The 23,526-nt window shown below is 45.3% G+C and overlaps 1 protein-coding gene across 3 annotated transcripts in view; it reads right to left on the reverse strand.

Annotated features, from left to right (window-relative positions):
• The window catches only part of LOC135388691 (cardioacceleratory peptide receptor-like), a 404,160-nt gene extending 390,750 nt beyond the window's left edge, over positions 1–13,410 (reverse strand). For all 3 annotated transcript variants that reach the window (XR_010421500.1, XM_064618404.1, XM_064618406.1), the window contains exon 1: positions 12,016–13,410. Coding sequence is in view for 2 of the 3 variants with exons in the window: in XM_064618404.1 (XP_064474474.1) it covers positions 12,016–12,228 (213 nt within the window). In the remaining variant the exon portion in view is untranslated. The remainder of the gene's footprint in view (positions 1–12,015) is intronic.
• Between the last annotated feature and the right edge of the window lie 10,116 nt (positions 13,411–23,526).

Here is a 23,526-nt window from a genome sequence, read left to right on the forward strand (position 1 = left end):
AAGAGCTGTATTAAGTGGTCGGAACAAGATAATCATATTTATCTCCTTCGTAATTTGTGACGTACGTTATTGATGCTATTTAAAGGAGTGTACCTTCCGCGCTGCCGATGCGATAGCTAGATGACGGACTTTGCCCTCATCATGAAAGGAAGTTTTGTAGCATTTAATTTGATACCATTGGGCACGCTTGCAAGACAGCGTTCACCGTCTATATTATGCGTGTTTAAAAACGGGCAAGCCACTGCTAGACGTAGCAGCCTTAACGTCATCTGTGGGAGGAGCGCGTTATGCATATCTTCGAACTCTAGTTTAGTCCTCTTACACTCTATGACAGAACTGGACTCACATTGTGATTTTTGTGCCCTTGTACACTGACATTATCTGCCCGTCACCATATGTCACCTCAACATTTCATCTCTCCGACTAATCAGAGTGCCCTGGGGTGGTGAGCCGCATAATAAGCTGGAAATTTCCTCACTCGTAGCTTAAAAGAGCAGTCTATAGGCAGACACCTTTGTTTCCGTTTTTGGTCGGTATGGAACGTTAGGTACCCGAAAACCGCTTTCGCACAATCGGTACAACCGTAGCGAACTCGCGACGCCTATACAGCAGCCTCCGAATCTCTCGTGCGCGACACATACTCATTCACCTTCACAATACACACGTCACGAGCGCCGGAAGCCGAGTCACCCATGTGACGTGCGTAGCAGGGACGCACCTCTTTGTATCTGGGGTCACGTGATCGAAGTGACGTCGGCCACCATCCGTCAGCGATATCGCTCTGGAATGAGCGTCTGCCACCGCTTCCGAGACGAATGAGAGGGCTCTTTCTCACAAACGTCACACTTAGAGAAGGTGTGGCCTGCAGTTCAAGCGCTCAAAGCACTCGCCGCGGCAGCGCTTTGTAAAATGAGATCGCGTCGCAGTGAAAAAGAAAAAAAAAAAACTTTGGGCATAAATATGTTATGGTAATACCTTTTATACACTGCTTTACAAGATAACGGCAGTTTTTCGCCATCTTGGGTATTACTTTAATGCTTCTTTAACGTTCAGCTGAAGTAGTTCAACAACGTCGAGTTAATGAGAGCCTATAGCGTGGAGATGAAAGTTTCCGTTAGAAAGGCACTCGGTTACTTCCGAATTCTTCAAATAGAAGGAGCAATATGCGACGAGAAAAGGGCCTCAGAAACGGGCCATAAAATATTCCCGCTGCCTTCGAATTTGCGAGCTCTATTCAGCTTCCCATTCATCCGCTCTGCGGTAAAATAAACCTGTCGGCACTTTCAACCCTCTGCCACTCGAAATACGCAGTAAAGGGTACGCGTCTCAGACGAACGGAGGTCCAGAAATAAGGCGGCTAATAAACGATGCGGAAAGATTAAAGCTCGCCTTTTCCGCGGCGAGTTTAAAAACGGCACCCGTCACCGCCATTCGTCACCCTTAACTGCTGCGTACTGCCTTATAAGTGCCACAGACTGTCCCGTGCATGAGCGTCGCCTTAAACACAATTTTTGGGGGGGTTTCTAGCTCCAGACACAATTTTTAAAAGCACTTTTCTGGTGTAAATGTCTTGTCCTACTGCCTCTGTGATGCGAGCCTCACGCCATACAGACTGGTGTTTTCTAACACAGTTGCACTGTTATTGCGCCCTTCAGTTCCATTGCAAATGGCGTATATTACAGAAAACACCAATTTGTTGACCTGTACCTAATATTTTTGTAAAGAATCCCTCCAAATGGTGTATCGATCATACAAAAAGCACCATTTCAAAGTACACGTTCGAGAGAAAACGTCATGTCAGAGCGCCCCACCTGCCTCACTTGTCAAGTGCACGGCGACCTCTGCCATGCCATCCTTGCTTGTGGGCAACATCACCAAGAAGGGCGTGTACTCATGGACATTGCTATGCAACGTATCGACCAACAGCTGTTCAACCTCGCGAAGATTCTTGGACCGTGATCGAACGCTGCCCACCAGATGCAAGGCCGTCGTGTGCTTGCAGAGTTCATGCGCTCCACCGGTCTGGCAACGGATCTTTGAAAGTGCTCCTCCCATCATCATCCCCTCATCTGTTCCCAATGGGCAATAGGGAACTGTACTGCCCCATCATCATCCAATGTGTGCATGCGTGCGTGTGCGTTTACAGAAAACACTAAGCGAATATTCGAATTTTTCGTCGGATATCGAAGCCAATAATTCTATATGTTCGACTCAATTTCGGAATCGATGACAGAATTTCGAACCGAAACGAGGCTTCCTCTAAACCGAATGTATTCGAATAATTCCGAAGCTGCACACGTAAGACGGAAAAAGGCACCACGAGAGGGCATGAAGCAATGTGAGCGCTACTTCATATTCTGATCCTTATGAATATATCGCCGTATACGTGCTGTACATATGTTTATTTCCGTACGTGTGTTGCATATGTGTCCGGTGTGTTTATAATTACGAGTAATCGCTACGTATTCGCTTACGCTACGTAATTCGTATACGCGCTTTTATATAGTCGCACATGTCTAGAAAATGCCATTTCAGTATGGTGTATCGCATTTGAAACTATTCCAGACGGGCGTTTTGCGAACACATTTTCATACCCTGTTATTACACCTTTCAGTTCAACCTACGGAATTACATACATAGAAAAAAGTAACCACTTTACGCGTTTCGTAGACGGTCCACATTTACTGAACACTTTACGAGGGCCGTGTAAAATGCACCACGGCTGCCATTCGGAATGGGCACAGAGGGAGAATTCTTGAGTTTTGAAGAAAGGACATCAGTCACTGCATATACCATCTTCAAAACCGAAGAGTCTTCCCCAAGCTTCTTCTTCGAGATGTTGGGGTCGACAATATATTTTAACTCTTCTCCCCCTCATTTCCTCAAGTGACTTCTTGTCAGCCCTTTTGGTAGACAGTTTGTAATAAATTTGGATATTCGACATTTAAACTCAAATTCACACTCATATTGACTCATATTTTTATTTACCTTTAAGCTTTTAGATGTTTGTATTCAAATTAAAAATCGTGCAATACGTGTCCGGATAGAAGCATTCTTTTGTTAAATTGAATCGAGTACAGAATTATGCAGCTGACACCAGATTTTGGTTCAACGGTGACACTGACATTGACTAAGGTGCACCTTGATGGACGACATGAGAGTGATTAAAGGGGTTGTGAATCCAATTTGAAATATTACACAAAATGATGTTTGAAATGTAGATTTATGTGTGCAAACATCTCCGTCGAAACCCCTTCGCAATGCGCTCCCGCGCCACGGAGTTAGCACCGAGCGCGCAGCGGAAGTAAGCAGGTACCGTCCTCGTGACGACGCCTGTAAACAGGGACGCGGCGAGCGCTGGGACACGACCACAGGGGTGGCATCCAATGTATTGCTCCGTAGACGAAAGCGGGCTGGACGAACCCAATGCATCCTGGACAGGTCCTGGTCGCACGTCACAGCAAACGTCAAGGTACACGTGACCTTAAAGATGGCGGCGCCCGTGATCAGCGGCCAAACAGTTTGTAAACAATGCGGTTGTTGTTTCTGCGCACCGTTTTGGATGTCTTTCGATCACGGTAATTTTTTTTATCCGATAATCTCGCAGTAAAACGCGCAGTTTTACACATAAGGCTTCGTACTGTTGAAGACTTTCACCCCAGGCCATGGTCATGATTTAGTTGTTGTTGTTGTTGTTGAAGACTTCCAAAGATGTAATGACGACCGCGCGTTAAGACTCATCGAGCCGATGCGATGTACTTAAACTAATGCGAAATGGGCTACCATGTTGCGGAAGAAGCACCGCATAGTTCACGTTGGCAAAATACGTTCATCTGGCGTCATGACGACGAAAATATGTCGGTAAGCGGCAAAACGACACGTAAAGAAAGTCACATGACCTGAAAATGACGTTTCCTACAACCTGCGACCAAGACAAGATGGCAGTTTTGCCAAGAGCACACGCTTGAGGGTGGTTACAACAACAATGGCGAGTTTGTGTCACCCGCTGTGGACGAGACGCGGCTAAGTGAAATGAGCGGAAGGGCTATGACGTACTGCTGGGAACACGGTTGTCTAAAATCTCCAGTCCGTGACCGAGCCAGGCGCCCACAGCTCCATATAGACCCCATAGTTTGAGATAATTCAGGAAACACTGGACATACGACAAATGAAAATGCGTCGTGATGCGTAGCAGCCAGCCAATCAGCAGCCTCTCCGTTTGGCTCGCCTTTCGGCCGGTCCTGGCTACTATTGACCTCTACTGGTTTTCATGCCTGGTGCCCGTTATTCCAAAATAACTAAGACAATTTTGACAGGCTAAATACACATTTATTGATGAAACCTATAGACTCAAATGTTTGACTCATATTATATGAGTCAAACGGAAATGGAGGGATTTCCCTACACACCCCTTGGGGGGGGGGGGGGTGGACACCCTCCCTGCATTTTTGGAACCCCCCCCCCCCCCTGAAATTTCTCAGGTGACACCACCCAGCTCGGCCACCAACACATTCTAGTAGTGAGTCCGGCGCAGCGAATTACATCCTGTACTATCAAACTTGGGCTGTAGGACCACAGTGATGCAGATGATCCTACCATGCATTTGTCCAAATTCATCTGAAAATCACTGTTCCATTCATATAGTACGCGCACACGAGAAAAAATGCGTTCGGGGATGCAAACTCAATGTGAATCACAAGGAATCATTTGCGCCCAACTCAATCAAGCGAGGTATTCTGCTTTTTTCGTCTGAGGTCTTCACCGTTGGTTGCTAGGTATTCATTGAGTTTTGTGAGCCAAGGTGAAAGTCTTTTTTCTTTGTCGGTCGTGCGATTATGCATCTTAATGTTGAAATGCCGCTCATAATGAATCTGTATTCTACTGTACTGTGTTGTAACGTATTAACACCATTGTGCCACGGTTCTTTCCGTGTCTAAGAAAAATTTCGTAAGTGGACCCTTTACCAAGCATACCCCCCCCCCCCTTGAAAGCTCGGCACCACCTCAGCAGTGAATTTCTGGGGAAATCACTGTTCATATATTCACTGTGCGCACAGGACGTTTCGTTCGTTGAATAGACTGCAACCGAACCAAGTTCGAACTTGCAAAGAGCATACAGGCTACTTCTAGGCGAGCGAGGTCCACGAGTGTGTGCGTTTCACAAATGAGCATCTTCTTCTCATGCTGGCGATGCACCGAAGGTCACACAGTCACGGGAAATACTTGTGTAGTTACGAATCCTGTCTTCTTAGTTACTGTATTTGAAAATGTGACAGTGCTCGAAAGTGTTCCTCAGGCGTCAATTTCGCCACAGCATTCCAGTACCGAACCGCCTAGGATGTTCGTAGGTTGATACTTTATCTGGGAACAGTACATGGCTGGAGTCACTCTATAGCTCACGAACAAACCCGCGAATACACTTTCTCTTTGATCGTTGTGGTCGCAGCGACCTTGCTAGGAATGTGCCCGCCTGGCCGACTGCCCGCGAAAAAGTGAGCTGTCAGCTATTTCGAAACTTTCTCAACCTATCCCGGAGCGCGCAACCTCCTTCGGCCAATGGGCATCCGTCATGATGCCTAACGAAGTAATACAACGTGACTGTGACGTGAAATTATTTTTCTGCTGCCGCGAATGCGCGGAGCCATGGGGGCCTGGCCGAGCAGTCTCCTATCGGCGATGTCGCGCCAGGAAGGTCTATACCATTACAGTCTCCGAGGTATGGTCACGCAGCGCCGCCTGTCGGGAGAGAGTACCATCGCATTCTCAGCGTCGTCTGCTGGGAGAGCAGTTCAGCGCGGCCTCCCCTCGGGGAGGGTATTGGAACAGTTCCTTCTTGCGCGACATCGCCGATAGCGGATCGCTCCGCCATGGGCTGGGGATTTGAGACAACCGTGCCTCCAACAGTACAGTCACAAAGCAACTGGTCAAGGCGTCACTTCCCGCCAAATACATGGAGCTGCCCGGCACCGCTTGGTCCACGGCCGGCGGGGGCCGCAAAAACGGGAGATTTTTAAAACTGTGGCATAGAAAAATAATGGATGTGGGAGGTGGGACTTCGCGTACGGAGTGCGTGGAGTGAGGCGTACAGACTGTGCCAGAGACAAAGTTCCATCCGTGTGATTTCTCAACCCCTTTAAGGACTGTTTTGAAATATTATAAAACTAATCGTGGAGTTTTGTCTGAAACAATAATAACGATTTAGTTGCTTCGCAGAACAAAAAACCGGAAGTGACAGATTGTGACATCACGACGGCGAAAACGCTGGCCATACGATTATATTACCGAATATGTAATTGAACTATTTTGCAGGTGACTCAGAACGAAATAGAATTAAATAATGTGACATCGCTTGCTGTGGTCCCCGGCTGTGGTCCTTTCCTTCTTCTTACTTTGCATTAAACATATTCCCCCCCCCCCCCAAGCTCAAAGAAAGAAGAAGAGGAAACTAAAAGAACCCAATATGTTCAGCCTTTTCAGAAAGAGCAGGCTCGGTTAACTGGCAAAGTACTAAGTGGTCGTCAATCATGGCGTCAACTAAAACCATTTGCGTGCTATCTCCGTTGGTCATGAAGGGTTGCGTTGTTCACCGACTCCTTGAGTCACAGAATTGCTTTGTTGGCTCTACGGTATGAGCCACAGAAGATTGTGAACTCACAGAACTAAAGGGTTAATTGGACATAAACCTGCGTCCGGGATGCAAGCTAGTATCTTGGGGGCGTACTCATCTGTCATCACAACCTACAAGGTTATTACCGGTGTTATGTGCCCGAGCAGTGAAGTCGTTCTGTGCAGTCTGTCGTTTGCACGGAAACCGAAAGAAGCCGAACTTATCCCCCTTGCTGTCATTCCTTTGCAACTGCTGAACGAACGTGCTATTACATTACCAAAAAGTGTTCCCCTCCATAAGTTCACTATAAGTGTTGCTTCTCACCGCAAAAATATGCAATCCGATGCCATGTGGATACGAATGGCAGACGATGAATCAGAACCAAACCGTTTCGCCGAAGTCCCTATTAATACGCCACTGTCTTACGGATGCTCCGTTAACATTTTATGAAATGGCCCTCATCTTTGCAGTCAACGCGCGTGGAAATGCGTGGTCTGCGCTGTCGCTGCGTTGCTACGTGCATTAATGTGTCCCACCTGAGGAGATCTTACGAGCTTCGTGCGTCACAAAGCTTAATTTCAATATGCTCGTGTGGCTTTGTAACCTCCAAGGCGGCATTTCCTCGGCCATGAACGTGCGCTTCCGAGCTTCAGTGCGTCGTTAGGCCCCGCAGAAACAGTCCGCCTCCTTATTGATACGCCTCGCCACATATGTGGGTGTGGCACGTTGCTCTCCATACTATCTCAATTAGGACTGGAAATGTGAAAGGCAGCAAATGATAGCGCAACCCCCTCAAGAAAAGGCATAATACTCTGGAGAACCATAAATCATCGGAGCAGAAAGTTCAATTGGGGATTATCCCCTCGTGCTTTCCAACTGGTGCACTCTCTTGTAGATGTGTGGGTTGTGCCATCTCTGCACGAAGTGGATCCGGAATAAAAGATTGTGAAAAAAGCTTCTGTGACTTCCTGGTGCGCTGCTGTTTCTGAAGTGGGAAGAATGGTATTCATGGAGACGCCAACTTGCAAAAAGTAGTTAACTTCTATGTGGGATACAAACAGATATGGAATCATGGGTTTGTCGTTGGCGTAGAGCGAAACCCTCTTGTATATACCTTCCGTGATTTAGCATATTGTGTCTGTTGGACGAGGGAAGTACGATCTTATTAATGTTCTTTTTAATGTACTGTTTTCAGGCTGAACGTCACACGGACGAAGCAGGCGGAATGCACTACGACATGGCCGCTGTGACAGGTGTTTCACAAGAAATCTGGGAATATTTGGGCATTCAGTCAGTGTGACATTGTGCTGTGGCATGCGGCCACTATACGCACGGCCGTATCATGGAAAGTCGGAAACATACTTATAGTTATATGGTTGTCAAGCATCTTAATGGTCTACAAAAGGTGCTGTCATTATACGAAATACGTTCTGCTACGACAAATGGTGTACTAGAGAAAGTGGTACACTGGATCTTTCAAATGCGTCTTTTGTTACGTCTCTGACATCTTGGGTTGTAATTGTTTTTTTTTATATTTCTGTTCTATTTACATGTAAAGGAATAGCTTGCCTCGTCTTTGACGGGAATACTTCCGTAATGTAAAAAACCCCGAGACTAGGGAACACGAAGGGACAGACACAAACACGAAGTCCCTTCGTGTTCCCTAGTCTCGGGGTTTTTTACATTATGCATCATCTTCACCAGCTCGCTTGCTTCCTAGCATTTTTTCATTGTCATACTTCCATATTTTTCTTTTTCAATCAATCAGTCAGGCAAACAAAATGATAAATATAAACATGATAAAAAAATAGAAGAATGAAGGTATAGGTGCGGGTTAGTGCAGTATAATGAAAGAGCAAAGAATAGGCATAGGTATGACACATTATCCTCTTCAGCTGAATCCGTAATTTTCAACACATGATATAGAGTAATCAAAACGTGTGCTGGAATCTCGTAGGTGTCTTCTTTTCTTCTTTTTCGACGACTGTCTTGCTACCAACCGCGTTTAATGCCACGATGGAACACTAATATTTTTTGTTACTTTCACTTCTGCTGGACGCGCTTAGAAAAGCTGTGTAGCGTTTCCTACAACCTCTGTATCATTAAACCTAATTGCATCATTCAGAGCTCGGCGTCGGCTGTGACTGGCTCGCTCCCATGGAACAGCATACCTCCATATCGGCAGGAAAACAGGTCACGAAAATGCGGATATCTCTAATTGTATACAAACTACCACGTTACGCGTTGCCGAAAGGCTAACGGTACGTGCGACGACATCAATTTTCGTTTTTCAGCTAGGTACAACCAACCACGAAAAGGCAGAGCGACCACTTCTAAGCTGTCAAATTCAAAACAGTGAAAAGGCAAGGGGACACAATGACTTCCTCCACCACCTACTTCGTTATTAAAAAAGCAAAAAACATTGAAATATACTCGTGTAAAAACCGGTAAAAGACATGAGCTGTACGGGGGCACAGAGTGAAGCTAGCACCGAAAGGATAGTGTGAGAAATTTTACGTTTTGTTGGGAATCTTCCGCGAATAATACTCGAATATGCAACGAATTATCACCATCATCGTCGTCATTATCATTGGACATTCTTTTTCGTACCGAAACAGTGCGCGCTACATCATTTAATGAGCACCTCATATTTTTCTTTCACCTCCAATTCCTATTCCAATGAGCACCTCACTGTGTGAACTAGCCCGTCAGGGCCGTGTACCATTCACTGAGAGCATATTCATTATGTTTGGAAGCGCTCGCGGAGACACATAGTCGCGTTTACATGAATACGACACAAGCGTATCGAATCGAGTCGAAACCGGACGGCACGACACCGCTTACATGGATGCGCATCGAATCCAGAACGGAGGTGGCGCCAGGCTGTGTCATATCGGAAAGTCAGAGGCGCACTTCCGCAAATGCTGCCGTTTCCGGTGTTTCGCTATTTTCGCTCCGAACGTCAAAACATCGAAAACGCAGCATCTACCGCCCATTTTCAAGCGTACTTCAAAATGAAATGTGCTCTACACGGTTGCAAGCCTTGCTGCTTCTGTCAGTCTAAGCTTACTTATACCCCTGTCACACGGGCATTTCGATCCTTCTCGAATCCGATCTGCATCGAACTTCCCGAGCACGCTCGAGTTTTGACGCTGCTACACGGCCACTTTCGATGCGCATTGAATCGTTGACGGTGTCGAGAATATAGGCAAATGAATAAACGGAACTCATTAATTTCGCGTTTCCTATATAACAGCGATATTAGTGGTTTTATCGTATACCGATGTAAGCATCATTTGTAGCTTCGCGCGCATGTCCGTCTTAAGTTATGACAGTTCACCGGGGTCGGGGATGCAAATGGCGGCCGTCGAGCCGTCTTGAAATGCTCAATCCTGTTATGGGAACTGTCTTGAGTCAAGCAGGATCAAAGTTCGATCCTGCTTGGAAGCGGCCGTGTAGCACCATCCGATCTGCATTGGGTTCAAGCAGGTTCGGTCGAGCAGGATCGAAAATGCCCGTGTGACAGGGGTATTACATATCCAAGACGGAGCGTTTCTGGGAACAACCTAATATCACCATTTGGTCATCCCGAATAAGGAGTAGCAGACGACGCAACTAGCCCGCAGACGAACGCTGCTTCCCATAATCCTCTATTCTTCTCTCGATACGCATCGTCTGTTTACATGCACAATCTGAATGCGTATCCACGGTCTCGATCCACATCTGTTTAGCGGATTGAATACGATATGCTCTCCTAGCGAATTGACCCGTTTACATGAGAGGATTCGATTCGACAACTGGATACGATACGCGTGTGTCGTATTCATGTAAACACGGCTATAGCATTATAGAAGTGAAACAGTTTCAATTTATGGGCTCCGTCTTATTACGCATTCTCGGAAAGCTCCTTTTGATACAACTCCTCGGTGTTGAATTCGACATAGAATAAGAATTGTGTTAACGTATGCGCACCATATCAATGCGTGCCATTGTGGCACGCAGAGAGCCCATGTCCGAAGGTATTAGTACGATAGAATACATGTGTGTTCTATGCGAGACTGATGATGTTGTGGATGATCTCCACTGCTGTTAATTGCACGTCCCTAGCAGGGACACATGTATTCACAAGCTTCTAGCTGCTTGCAGCAACACACGAATGTGGAGTAACATATCTTCATAGCAGCGACTAACCACTCCGCGTATTCCCCTTTACACATCTTCCCCCAAGCACACGCGCTCCGATAGAGTCGCTTCTCTCTTTCTTTCCTCACAACCAATCGGTCAATCTCGGCATAAATACTTCTCACGTAGTTATCGGTTATGACTATGATATCGTTATTTCATTCTGGCTACCCACCGTTGTAGTTCTTGCACAATTGCGGCACGAAAAATGGAACCCGAGAGCTCAAATGTTCGGGTAACAAAGATATTGCTAGGCATCAACCAGTATTCCATTGCAGTATACTTTTTTTTTTTTTCACTCACTCACTCACCCACTCCATTGCGCTTCGATTCACCATTCAATTTTCAAACTCTAGTTCGGTAGTGAGCATCACCTGACTGCATATCTGCACACACGACCAATGAAGACTGTACCTGCGACAAAATATAACCGGGAGAACCGTCTCCAACACCGTCTGAACAGTTGTTTGTATGCTGACGCCACTCGCAGTACTCTTCCATGTAACTCAGCGTACACATCACTTGGTTTTTCGATACTCCAATGCTGTCACGCATGCAATAACACATGTGCAAGAAGTTGGGAACTTTGCTACGCTGACAGGCAAGAGATGTATACTAAACTTCCCACTCCGATGCGCAACGCAGCGGGAGTGTTGCAAGAAGAAGGCAAATGTAATATATAGTATTTGGCTTTACGCTTCGAGAGTATTATAAACACGAGAAAGCACGTGAAAAGCATGTAAAAACCTGATCAAATAAAGTAAATCTTGCCTTTTTATGCCATGTCCTATGGTAAAAAACTTTTCAAGGAGATATCCACCAAACTACATTTCAATACAACCAAACGTTGATTTGTCTTGTAGACAAAATGGCTAGAAATGGCTAGGGACGTTTTTTAGCGTTACGGCTTTTTTACGAGTCGCCACATGCATGATATGCAGGGCGTGTGAACATGCTTTCAATAGAAAACATGAAAACGTCTTTTACGATAACACTTTGGCAAAGAAGACCCTCACATCCAAGGAGTACATTGACCATCGTAAAAAAAAAAAGAAGAAAATAATAATAACATCTGAGTAAAAGACATGGTTCAAAACAATGTGCGTATTATTAAAAGAAGAGAGGACGTCTTTGTTTCATATCCGTGCATTTCCTCACACGAAACGTATCTTTGACATCAAATGCCATGCTGTTACAAGAAGTATTTGTCATTGATGCCTGTCTTACCTGATAAAAGTAGAAGAACTCGAGTTCAGGCTCGCCCGTCGAGTTAATATCCAAGAGGCCATCTATCCAATCAGACTCATTAGATGATAAGAATCCATCGTCGTACATCACTCCCGTCGCACCACTCACGGAAGCGAACGTCCCAGAAAGGTCCATATCAGTCACAGACGGCTGGTCATCCGGCAACCGCATCGCTGGGGCCTCACGGTCCATTACCTCCGTCAGATAAAGGCCCAGATAGCACGCTGAAACAATACGATTTGCATCGAATCACGACACGGTGTGTCTGACGTGCAGCGGGGTGTCAAAATAGCTCCTGATATCAGCAGTCGATAATAGTCACGGTTGCGCGATACAGTTTATACCTCCTTACGCACAACGGGAGCGCGGAGTTGTTTTCTAAAGCACCGACGGAAGACCGCCTATTTTAATGGCCTCATTTGGCCGGCCTTCTGAATATCCGCGCGAAAACAGGGAGACAAAGTCGTTATCACCGAAAAGCCTTGGTCTAAATCGTTCAGCAGGACACTGGACTTGGAAATCCATTAGTAGAGAGCGAATGATACGTTTGAAACTCCGGTGGCGGCTGACGGGAGAATAGACAACGCTGAGTCGATAGTTTGGCAGAGACACAAACACACACACCGTATTCGAGACAGCGTCGGTTGCAATAAACGAACAAAGTCAGTCGACTTCACTTTTGAAGAGACGCAATTTCGATGACGCTGAAATCGAACCAGGGTGGTGATGTTTCACGTGGGATACTCTTCTATCTTTGAAGATGAGATGCCTTTCGAAAAGGCCGCGATGGATGGTGGGCTCGAAAGAAGGATCTGTGTTTGTACGAATCAATCGTGGGCTGCTGCTGACGCTTGGTTCTCCCCCCTTGGCGTGAAATGAGGAGGAGCGGATGTCTGATTTGATGTTCTACTTCGTTTCTGTGGAAGAAGGTTATTTTTAAAGAGTTTTAAGATGAATGAGTTGCTTTGGAAAGCTGGGGTCGTCCTCGAAGGACATGTATTATCTCTTCTCTTTGAAATGCACCGATGAAGCTTGGGATTTTTTTTTTCTTCTTCTTCTGGAGTTGCAACTTTTATGCGAGATTCCTGTTCGGCAGAGAAGTGTTGCGCAGGCTGCGATATTCACACGTTCTGCATATGAAGAGAATCTTCTACTCGAACACCATGCCAAAATGAAAGTGATGTCAATGCAACTGTTGCCAAACTCCCTGTACGTTGTCCTTGAGATGCTTCAGTTCTTGTTGCCTGGCTCCGGAATGAGGATAGCAAACAATGTATTCTTGATCCTCTGCGTTTGACAGTGTGAACAGAACGGACCTCTTTTTTTCTACAACTGAACTACGTTCAGGCTCTCCTGTGACGAATTAAGTAGTACTCAAAGTTGACCCTCGTTAAAATTACTGTGAAGTCCACGGGTCATCGTAGAATTCTCTGCCAGACACTCACCGTGAGAACTCCAGGAAGCATAAAACGAATTTGTATAGTGATAAACGAGAAAAAAATATACCGCAAATCACTTTTCTCGGGACCAAGGAAGCTATTCATGCACACTTAATGTACCAGCACTCCCAGTCAGGGAAAGACACTCTGCCATCACGATATAACATTCTGTTGACCGAAATAGCTGGAATTGCATTATGCGTTCGTATGTTTGTATTCGATAGAGAGTTCAGACAGGCTGTAGCATGTAGTTGCTGAAGAGAATCTTTCGCTGCCACTAGATTTTCGTCCAATGTCCACTTAAATAAAAATATTGTGTAACCTTCTTGTCCAGCGTTGCGTAAAAAGAACAGCAAGGGCTTTGTCGACAAAGTTCAATTCTCAAGTTCAAGTCACAGCACGACACCCCCAAGAGACAGTTTCCGGATCAGATTGCTGTGTTGCTGAGAAACTGGAGAATTGGTAAATTCCAAAAGTTCCAGCTGAAGTGCAAGAAGAAGCACACACTGTTGTGCGACAGGAGCACTTCAGTGCACAAAAAGAAGTACTTTATCAGTAAAGTTCAATTACCCACTTCAAGTCACAGAAACTCGTGTAGTTCGTACTATAGTCCGGTGTCACAACAAGAGCAAGAGACCGCCTCGAAATCAGGTTGCGGCGTTGCTGAGAAATTGGGAAAAATCTCTAGTTCAATGGGATGCTCACAGTTTTAGCACCACAGCAGTGCTTCAATGCAGTCTCTCAAATCTCCGCTCAGCCGACCAAGTCGAAGACAACACGGATGGCTTCCACTGAGCAGCCGGATGACATCACATCAATCAGACTACCGCGAGAAGAGCAAGATTGTTCCTACTTTTCGAGCTCCGGCGCACGCGAATAATCCAGTCCTGAGAGATGGGCAACCGGCCGCACAAGAGTAGAGGATAAAAGTGCGTCCACATCCGATGCGAAAGGGATGCGATCTTTTGGAAGCTGCCCTTCTCTTTCCTATAGGGGTGGGGGTAAGTGGGGGCGCAACCGTCGCCCAAACCGGTCCGTTGGCGGCCGACGGGAGCGCACTGGGCCTACCAGTGGCGAAGGCGGCGGTGGTGGTTGCGGCCACGGCAGCTCTCTGGGCTGCCTCATTAGTGAGAGGGCTAACTTCAAACGGGGCGGAGACAGGCGGCGAGAACTGGTGGGGGTCCGCGTCAAAATGAAAGAAGAGGAAGAGCTCCGTCGGCGTAGTCTTCAATCGCCCGTGAAGTGTTGGTTTAAAAAAGGAGAAGAAGAAGAAAAAGAAAAAAGAAAAGAAAGGTCTGCTCTGTTAGGAAACGCGTGGCTATAATGTAGATGTGTGTGCGTGTGCGAGAAAGGCTAAACGAGAACGTACAGAAGGGGTTTCACTTTTGCGGCTTTTGAGCATCAAAGTTATTTCGAAATATCATGTGTTCGCGTCACTTATGATAATAATAATAATAACGATAACATATCAATAGTTTAGTTCCCGACGTACCTATAACATCGAACTGGGCTTGTTGGTAATACATTGCGACTCGCCAATTTTAGCAGCTTATCGGTGATGTTGATAAATTTTCCTCTGACATTGCAACTAAAGGCACTAAAGCCGCAAGAGTGATTTGGTAGGAGGTTCATGGGAAAAGTTGGTGTTAAGAGCAAGTTGACAGTTAATTGTGTTACAACACTTCTGAAATAGAACTTCGCCGCATAACACCGTCCGGACTCAGCCGTCACTCAGAGTGATACCGTTCTGTCTCCTGGCTTGTTGACATCAGGAAGCGTACGCTTCTTTTGGACATGTTATGCGACACGCAAAGTGACAAAAAAAGAATGTTGGATCCATCCCTTTTGCAACAAATTTATTTCTTTATTTTACCCTCAAGGCCCGTTGGGCATTACAGAGGGGAGTGGGAAAAGAAAATACAAAACAGTAATAAATAACAGTGAACAAAGGTCAGTAAATCAATATGCTAAATTAAAATGTTACAAATTGATGAAGAATTGCATAATACAAGAGCCAGTGAGTTGTGAGAGTTTATATTAAGATGTACAGGTTGATATGACACGAAGTGGTGTTATTGTGAGTCAAAAAAGGAATATAATGCAGAGCGAAATCGGGAGTGATCGCGAATGTGTATGATGTCACTAGGAAGGTGGTTCCACTCAGCAGATGTGCGGGGGATGAAAGACTGCAGGCACATGTTGGTGTGGTATGACGTTAGGCCTATCTTATGTTGATGATCAATCCGAGATTAAATGTAACTGGGCGGAGGTAGAAGTTCACGACGCAAACCAGGCAGGTCATAGTAAAGTTTGTGAAGTAAAGATAAACGAATAATTTTACGACGTGAAGCAAGGGAAGGTAAGGCAAGAGTGTTCTTTATCGTACTAATACTCGCTGTGCGAGAATAATTACCAGTAATGAAACGCGCAGAATTATTTTGGACTAGTTCGATTGCATTAATTAGTGTCGCTGAGCTAGGATCCCATATGGTGGCGGAGTATTCTAATTTTGAACGCAGAAGAGACTTATAGAGCAATGTTTTTAGGGATAGGGGGGCTGAAGAGAAGTTGCGACGAAGGTAGCCTAACATGCGGTTTGCGTTGTTAATTATGCTCTTTATGTGAAATCAAGGGAGAGAGAATCAGGGGGAGGGGAGATGTCGCCAGCACCGATGGTTGAGCGTGTTACCTACTTCGCTCCCTCATCTTCTTGTCATAATCATCATCTTCAGCTGTAGTCGTGACGATGACCTCAGCTGTGAGGCCAACAACGGCAAGCTGCTACCATCACAACCACCAACAAAACCGTAAAGGACAAGATTACAGATAATTTTAACTGTAATATTGCTTTTAGTATCTAGACATCTTGAATATCTGACCATTATTCTTACTACTGATTTGAGTCGGAATTCTCACGTCTGTCATGTGGCTAAAAAGGCAAGGAGGAAGCTATTTTACTTCAAGAGAACATTACCCTATACGTAGCCAACAGTACTTGGAACTAGATACGTATTTTTGAAGATTGCTTCTTGGTCACTAATTATAGAGATAATTTTTCTTGCTTTCGACCGGAGTGCTCGATATCTTATCATCGGTATCCGCTTATCATCATTATCCCCCTCATGCTGAACACAACAGCTACGGGGCAGCACTGTGCTCCCGAAGGAGAGCAGAACTCCCCACGATTTAAGTTATTTATGTTTTATGTCAGGGATCCTATTAGCTTCACTTCGTGGTTGCTCATGCAACATAATATAACAGAAACAAAATGTAACTAGTCAGATGAAGAAAACGCAAAACGAACAAACCAGAATAATCAACGTAAAAGTAAATGTACTGCGCACGATATGCATTATTGTGCATTACAGGCACTATGCATCATAGGAACACTATATAGTGAGAAAATTAATTACGTTAGAAGGTAATCATGTAGTAGTTGTTGTTCTTTCATTCTTTCCTTTCGTTCTTCACTGGTCATTAGGTTATTTCAGTATTCACTTCACACAGATGCAGAAAGAAATGAATTGATTGATTGACTGAGTGAGGAAACAGAAAAGACGCAATAAAGAATAGAAAAAGAAAGAAGAATAGAAAGAAAGCACAAGGGGGAAAATAATAACTGTCACATGTTTGCTTTGTTTATCACAAACAATCGCTAGGCGGTTACGTTGTAGACGCGCGCGCCTAAAACGACAGAAATATATAAGCAGCCGTCGCTGTTTCAACGCTAAGTAAACTCGTATCGTGTTCCTCCACAGTTGGTACACTAGGTACAAGTGCGACTCCAAACGTGGCTTTATCAGTTCGCCGAACAAGTTCTGCGTAGTAGCGCATGTTTCACATTGCTCGTCGAGTGGGATCTTCAATTCTGCAATGACGCCTCGCTCAGCATTCTTCGTTACACCTTCCTCCTAACTTCGCTAAAACTCGGCAGCGTACGTCAGATTCTGGATAATTCGCGCCCGTCGCGGCGTATTGCGAATAAAACTGTCAGAGGGGAACGTTCGCCGAAATTCTCTTTGCTTTTTCAACACCACCTTCTCCCGTGTGAATCACTCGGCGTGCATTAAGATATGCAGCGTGCTTATTTTTATCTGTTACAGGTTTTTTTATATGTAAAACAAGAGCCGCCATGGAAGCTACACAGATTCCGTTTTTGCAGGTGGGCTGCGCGGTCAGGCGCACGTTCAGTTTGAAGGCACATGTAAGTACTAGGCAATTAATTACCTCAAGTTCACTAATTAACGCTTTAATTAAGTCCCTTCGGGCAAAAGTCAGACAGCGGAGTGGGAGACAGTCATCGTTGGAAGCCAAGAAATCCTGGAACGAGCACATGCGTTGAAATATGCAAATGAGCCAGAACCGAAAGCACTCAGCTATAGGAGTTCATGACCTTCGCCACTGCCGGTCTATCTGGACTGGAAAGCGGTTGATCTGACCAACAGATTACCCTCTGTACTCCAATCATCTCAACCTCTGCAAAGCACGTGACCTGGCATACGTGCTCATCGCTCTTTTTGCGCTTGGGAAGTGTATTGTTCCGGTCTCAGGTCATTTGCATAGCAAAAATAGTTCAAAGTACACGGTCGTCTTGGGATATTTAACAAGAACGGTGGATTTAAATAATATGACTGGCTCCAATTATGCCATCTCGTTCAAAACAACAACAACAACAACAAAAACATCTAATTGATAAGGTAATGAATGAAAAGAGTTCTAGTTAATTAGTCGTCCGTTGCTTAGATAGGCTTTCGGGCAGGGTGTCCGCATGGCCGCATAACCCACCTGCAAAAGACATCTGTGTAGCTTCCACAGCTGTTTTTTTCTTAATAAGAAATACGTAAAGGATAAAAATAAGCACCCTGTATCTGTGCTCTCCGTCTGACTGACTTTTGCTTTCTTTTTTCTTAATAAACATACCCCCCCCCCCTGTGCTTTTCATGTGAAAATGGTTGAAGGGCGTGATAAATTCCCGGGGGAGGAGGGAGGATATGTTTATTGGGGAAAAAAAAAGAAAGAAACGGAGGAAAGGTTAGTCTGGCGTAGGCTCACTTGCTATTCCTTCAAAAAATAATTCCTGATTTCGTCGAAGCTCTCTCACACTGCGGTGTTGAAAAAGAATTCTTTTTTTTTTAATACTCTTAAGAGCTGTACAATAAGTGCTGGATGTAATAAGGCGCATGCATCAAAGCGTCGGACCCCTTTAAGCGTACCAAGTGTATCCCTACACATACGGAAGCAGCTCTATCAGATGAATTTCACTATATATATTTTTTTATATCCGCAACAGGTAAAAAAAAAACTGTGAGCAGGCAGGCTCGAAGAGAGTTATGTAACTACTGGGTGATTAATCACTAACAATTAACCAATTGACGCTTTAATTAAGCGCTTTCGTGCAAAAGTGAAATAGCAGAATGGGAGGCGTTCCTTGTTGAAAGATATTCCATTTGTTGTTTTTGCAACAAAAAAAAAAAAAAAAAACGAATTATCTATATCCAAATTTTGTTATGCAAATGAGCAGAAACCCAAACAACGCGCCTCAGCAGCGTAATTTTTACTAATTTTTTTAGACTATTTCGGTTGCGATACCGTGCATAGTTTTGGTTGGGTCTGTGGTTATCCGTGGAGGACTTCACATTTCTGTAAAAAAAAGTGAGGTTCGTTCAATTAAAGAAAAATAAATTTCCCGCAATTGAAAGTTGTCTAAAGCTTTCCTCAATGGTGGCGAAAGTTTCCAGAAGGTAATTCCCGAAAGTCCGAGAATCCTCCGGAGAGTACGTAGCCAGTTATAATTTTTTATCACCTTAGGTGAAACATCCTGTATATTTCAACGTACGTACGTGCTTCTTTTCAGGATTTGTTAAAAATAGAATGTCTTCAAACGAGGGTTGTCTTCCACTATCTTGGTTTTGCACGAAAGCCCATAACTAAACAGCTAATTAATTAATTTTAGGTAATTAGACATATCACAGTCCCAACTCTCTTCGGGAGAGCCTCAGCTTGGCGATATAACTAAACTGCGAAAACGGCACGCAGGCTGCTCTCGGAATTTTAAAGAAAGCAAACAAACATAAAAAAAGAACTGCAACGGAAGCAAAAAGGGGAACACCCCTCTGTATAGCTGACCAAAATCACCGCTGAGTTTGGATGTTAGACTTCCAATTCCATTAGAGCTCCATTCGATTAAAGGTGGTGTCCGCGAGGAATACGAAATTCTGAAGTTAATGTGATATCCACTTGGATACGCCTTCCAAAAAAAAAAAGAAAAAAGGAAAAGGAAAAACACACACACACACGAACAAAATTCGCAGATTCGTTCGTGTTTTTTCATAAAACATAAAATACATCGAATTCGGAACCAATTGCCAGCTTCCGGTTGACGGCATCGTCTCTTTCGGTCACGGAATTGGCATTGGCATTGCCTGACCTCAGCCAAGGATGTTTTTTGCGTTAGATACCGCGTTCCAAATTGAAACACTGCATCTTACATTCACTTTCTTGAAGGTCTACTATCATACGTAGTGGAAAACAAACCCTTCCTGTCCTTATAGGCGGGGACATCAATATAGATATGTCTAAGCCATCATCGACCCAGATAACACTATTACAACTACTTGAGCTGTATAGTTTTTTAAATCACATCACCTGCTCCCGTGGCTCAGTGGTTAGCGTGCTCGTAGTGTCACGTCGATGCTGAAAGGTACCCTGGTTTGAATCCCGGCAACGACTGTTCTGTCTGGGGTTTTTCCTGGGGTGTCCTCAGACGCTTTCAGACATACGTCGGCACAGTTCCCTTAGAAGTTGGCCCAGGACCCACATTCCCCCAGGGCGTCAGTCGTGACGTTGCCCACCTCTGTGAGGCCGACAACGGCAGGCCCTTTCACGAGCACCACCAAATCACATCAGCACCCCAGCTCCACGTCCCTCGATGTCCTCATAACTAATAATTTCTCATTGGTAGGGTTTCCGGTTTTCGGTGGTTATTCTTTTAGAGAAACGGTGGAAAAAAACGGTGGTTATTCCGCTCACCACGAAGCGGTGGCTTTCGATGGAAATATCTTAAACATCAAGACGCTCGGTGAAACTCGGCGAGAAACGATACTGGCGCTAGCTATACACTCTAAACCTTGTAACATTTAAAGTTACCTTCAAAACAGGATAACTTTTGAAATAATGTTACCGTCTTCGAACGTAGAAGTTACATTTATGTTTAAGAGTTATTTCGGTGCTGCTTGGGTGCCATTCAAGGTTATGGCATATAAATGAAGGTCGTTACCTCTAAATATAACGTAACCCATAACTTTACTCCCTCCCTCCTCACTGTCTTTCCCAGACAAGAAAGAGGGTCGAACGGGTGCCCCTGAAAGAAAGGTGTAGCGATTTGAAGCAGGTGCTGCCATTCATTTGCATGGCACAGCGGATAAGACGCTCAGCGCGAAGGACCAGGGTTCGAATCCCGGACCACTTATGCTGCTTCAAGTTTCTCTAACGTTTTCAGATCCCGTGAGATCTCTCCGACCGAAGCGTGCTTAGACATGCCAGGTCACATTCGGTGTTCCCTAACAAAGCAGTTCGTGAGTACACAGGTGTATTGGTAAATACACTATTTGGAACTACCCCCCAGATTTCGTCCCCGTGGAAAGCTGAGTGGAGTGCAAAGGCACAGTGAGGTGAATAACCGTCGTTTTCGAGCGCTGGTTTGCTTTGCCCGTTCCAAATTCCCTTCTTTGATGCAAAACCGAGCAGCCTGAGAAGGTCATTTGCGGTGGTTATCGGTGCAAGATCCGTTTCCACCGAACATGAGAAAATTTTACCGGCGTACGTTTATCGGTGCTTTTCGGAAACTACCGAAAACTGGAAACCCTACTCACCGGATATATCCAGCGAAACGATAAGCACTGACCTTAGCGATCACTTGCCAGTATTTCTTTGCTGTCATGTTCGTAACCGAGAACAAAGGGAGGTTATTAGGAAAGCAAGAGATCAATGACAACAAACTGCTAATATTTAGGGATAAAATACAATCTTTCGACTGGAGTCATGCCATAGACTGCAAATACTCGAATACTGCATTTGAGCTATTTTTTCAATCGCATACGTGACATGTATAGTGATTGCTTTCCTTCTACTTGTAAATTAAAACCCAAAGTTGCGCGCAAAATCTGGGTAACTGAGGGTATTCTGAAATCCATGAGAGAACATGGGAAGCTATTCAAGAAATTTTTAGAAAGCACGGATCCCGTGATGCTCATGAGGTTCAAGAAGCTACGTAGTGATGTCACTAAGATGCTCAAGAAAGCCAAGGAAAACTACACCTTGAGCATTTTCTCGTCATGTATAGGCAACAGCTCTGTGGAGAAACATTAACAATTTATTAAGCCATGCTGCTCCTCGCCCTACACTTCAATACGTACTACTTGTGGACGGCAGCACCCACCGTGGGAATGATGTGGCCCAGGTTTTTAATGTTTACTTAGTTATCTTCCCTGGAGCTTCGTAAGCGGAACTGCAGCAAAATCGCGCAGTGTGCGCAAGAACTAACGGACCATATACCTGATTGATTATTTAAAAGAAAACCAGGGAGACCTGCCTTCACTGTTGCCCCAACCGCTTCTTCAGTAACACCATGGACACTGCCGAAACCATCCATCTCGTCTCACATCCCGGGTATCAAGGGGCCGAAGAGCCAAACCCCTGCTCCAGTCCTCAAGCAGGTTACTCTGAAGTGGATGGACGCTGCATACGGAAACCAAACCGCCGTATATACGGACGGTTCCTCCACTACTGGCGGCTCATCTGCGGCATTTGTAATTCCAGAGGAGTCAATTTCACGTGGGTTCTGCCTATCGCACCGCACCTCGGCCACCTCTGCGGAGTTGTATGCCATCCTGCTATTCCTAAAGTCTATTTTGGATCACCACCCCCGCCTCTGGGTGGTTTACACAGATTCGCGGGCAGCGCCGCAGTGCATAGACAACATGGGCATCCGTGGCTCCTTGGCTCCGGTGATAGTGAACATCCTGACGACGCTCAAGGTTCTATAAGACAGGGGCCACCGGCTCACCCTCCAATGAGTCCCTAGCCACATTGGAATAAGAGGCAATGAAGTAGCGGATCGGGCAGCTGCTGCGGCTCACCATCGCCGCTCAGCAGTCCCCATCATATACTTTCGGATGGGGATAAGCGCTCCCTCTTGTCCTCGTTGACGTCGCTTTGGGCCCATCAGGAATGGTGTCATGACATCACCCGGTGGTCGGTTCTGTATGCTGTTGACCCAACGCTTTTATTTGAAATCCCAGGCGCTTTCCATCGCCTCTTGACGTCTCTCGTACGTCGTTTACGACTTATTAGCGTCGCATTCACCCCTGCATTCCGGTATAGGCTGGTCCACAGCAACACGGCGCTGTGTACAACTTGTGGTTTCCCGGCAACGATCCGACACATTCTCGAAGACTGCAGCCAGTACGTACGCGAGCGACGGGCCTTTAAATGTCAACTTGAAATGCTGGATCAGAGGCCATTCAACATCTGCAAAGTTCTCGGTCCATGGAGTAACCCTGGACATCAGTGCGGTGCACTTGGCGCTTTTCTTTCCTTTCTAAGGGCCACCGGCCTCCTTCACGAACTGTAGGGATTTCCTTCCCTCGTCATCCTTTCATGTGAACCTTTTTGGAATGGGGTAGGGTACTGCAGTCAGCGCAAGGAAACATCCCACATCATCATCATCATCCATTCATTTATGTTGTTGTTGTTGTACCCCGAGAAATGGTGTACCCACTGATACGTGCAAGTACGTATTAGATAGAAGCAATGCAATGTTCCTCGAACCCACCAACGAAGCTGAAGTTTACAATAGCTTAACGCAACTGAATAGCAGCAGATCACTTGATGACTATGACATGCAGATCACCCCCATCAAAGCAGTGATTGATCTCTTAAAACCTTGTCTGGTTCACATATTTCATCATTGTATGACCGCGGGGAACTTTCCTAAGAGTGGCAAAAGTCACCATGATACGTAAAAGTGACAAAATCCACTGCTTACAGAACT

Source organism: Ornithodoros turicata, chromosome 3 (assembly GCF_037126465.1).
Source record: "Ornithodoros turicata isolate Travis chromosome 3, ASM3712646v1, whole genome shotgun sequence".
In the NCBI taxonomy this organism is placed as follows: domain Eukaryota; kingdom Metazoa; phylum Arthropoda; class Arachnida; order Ixodida; family Argasidae; genus Ornithodoros; species Ornithodoros turicata.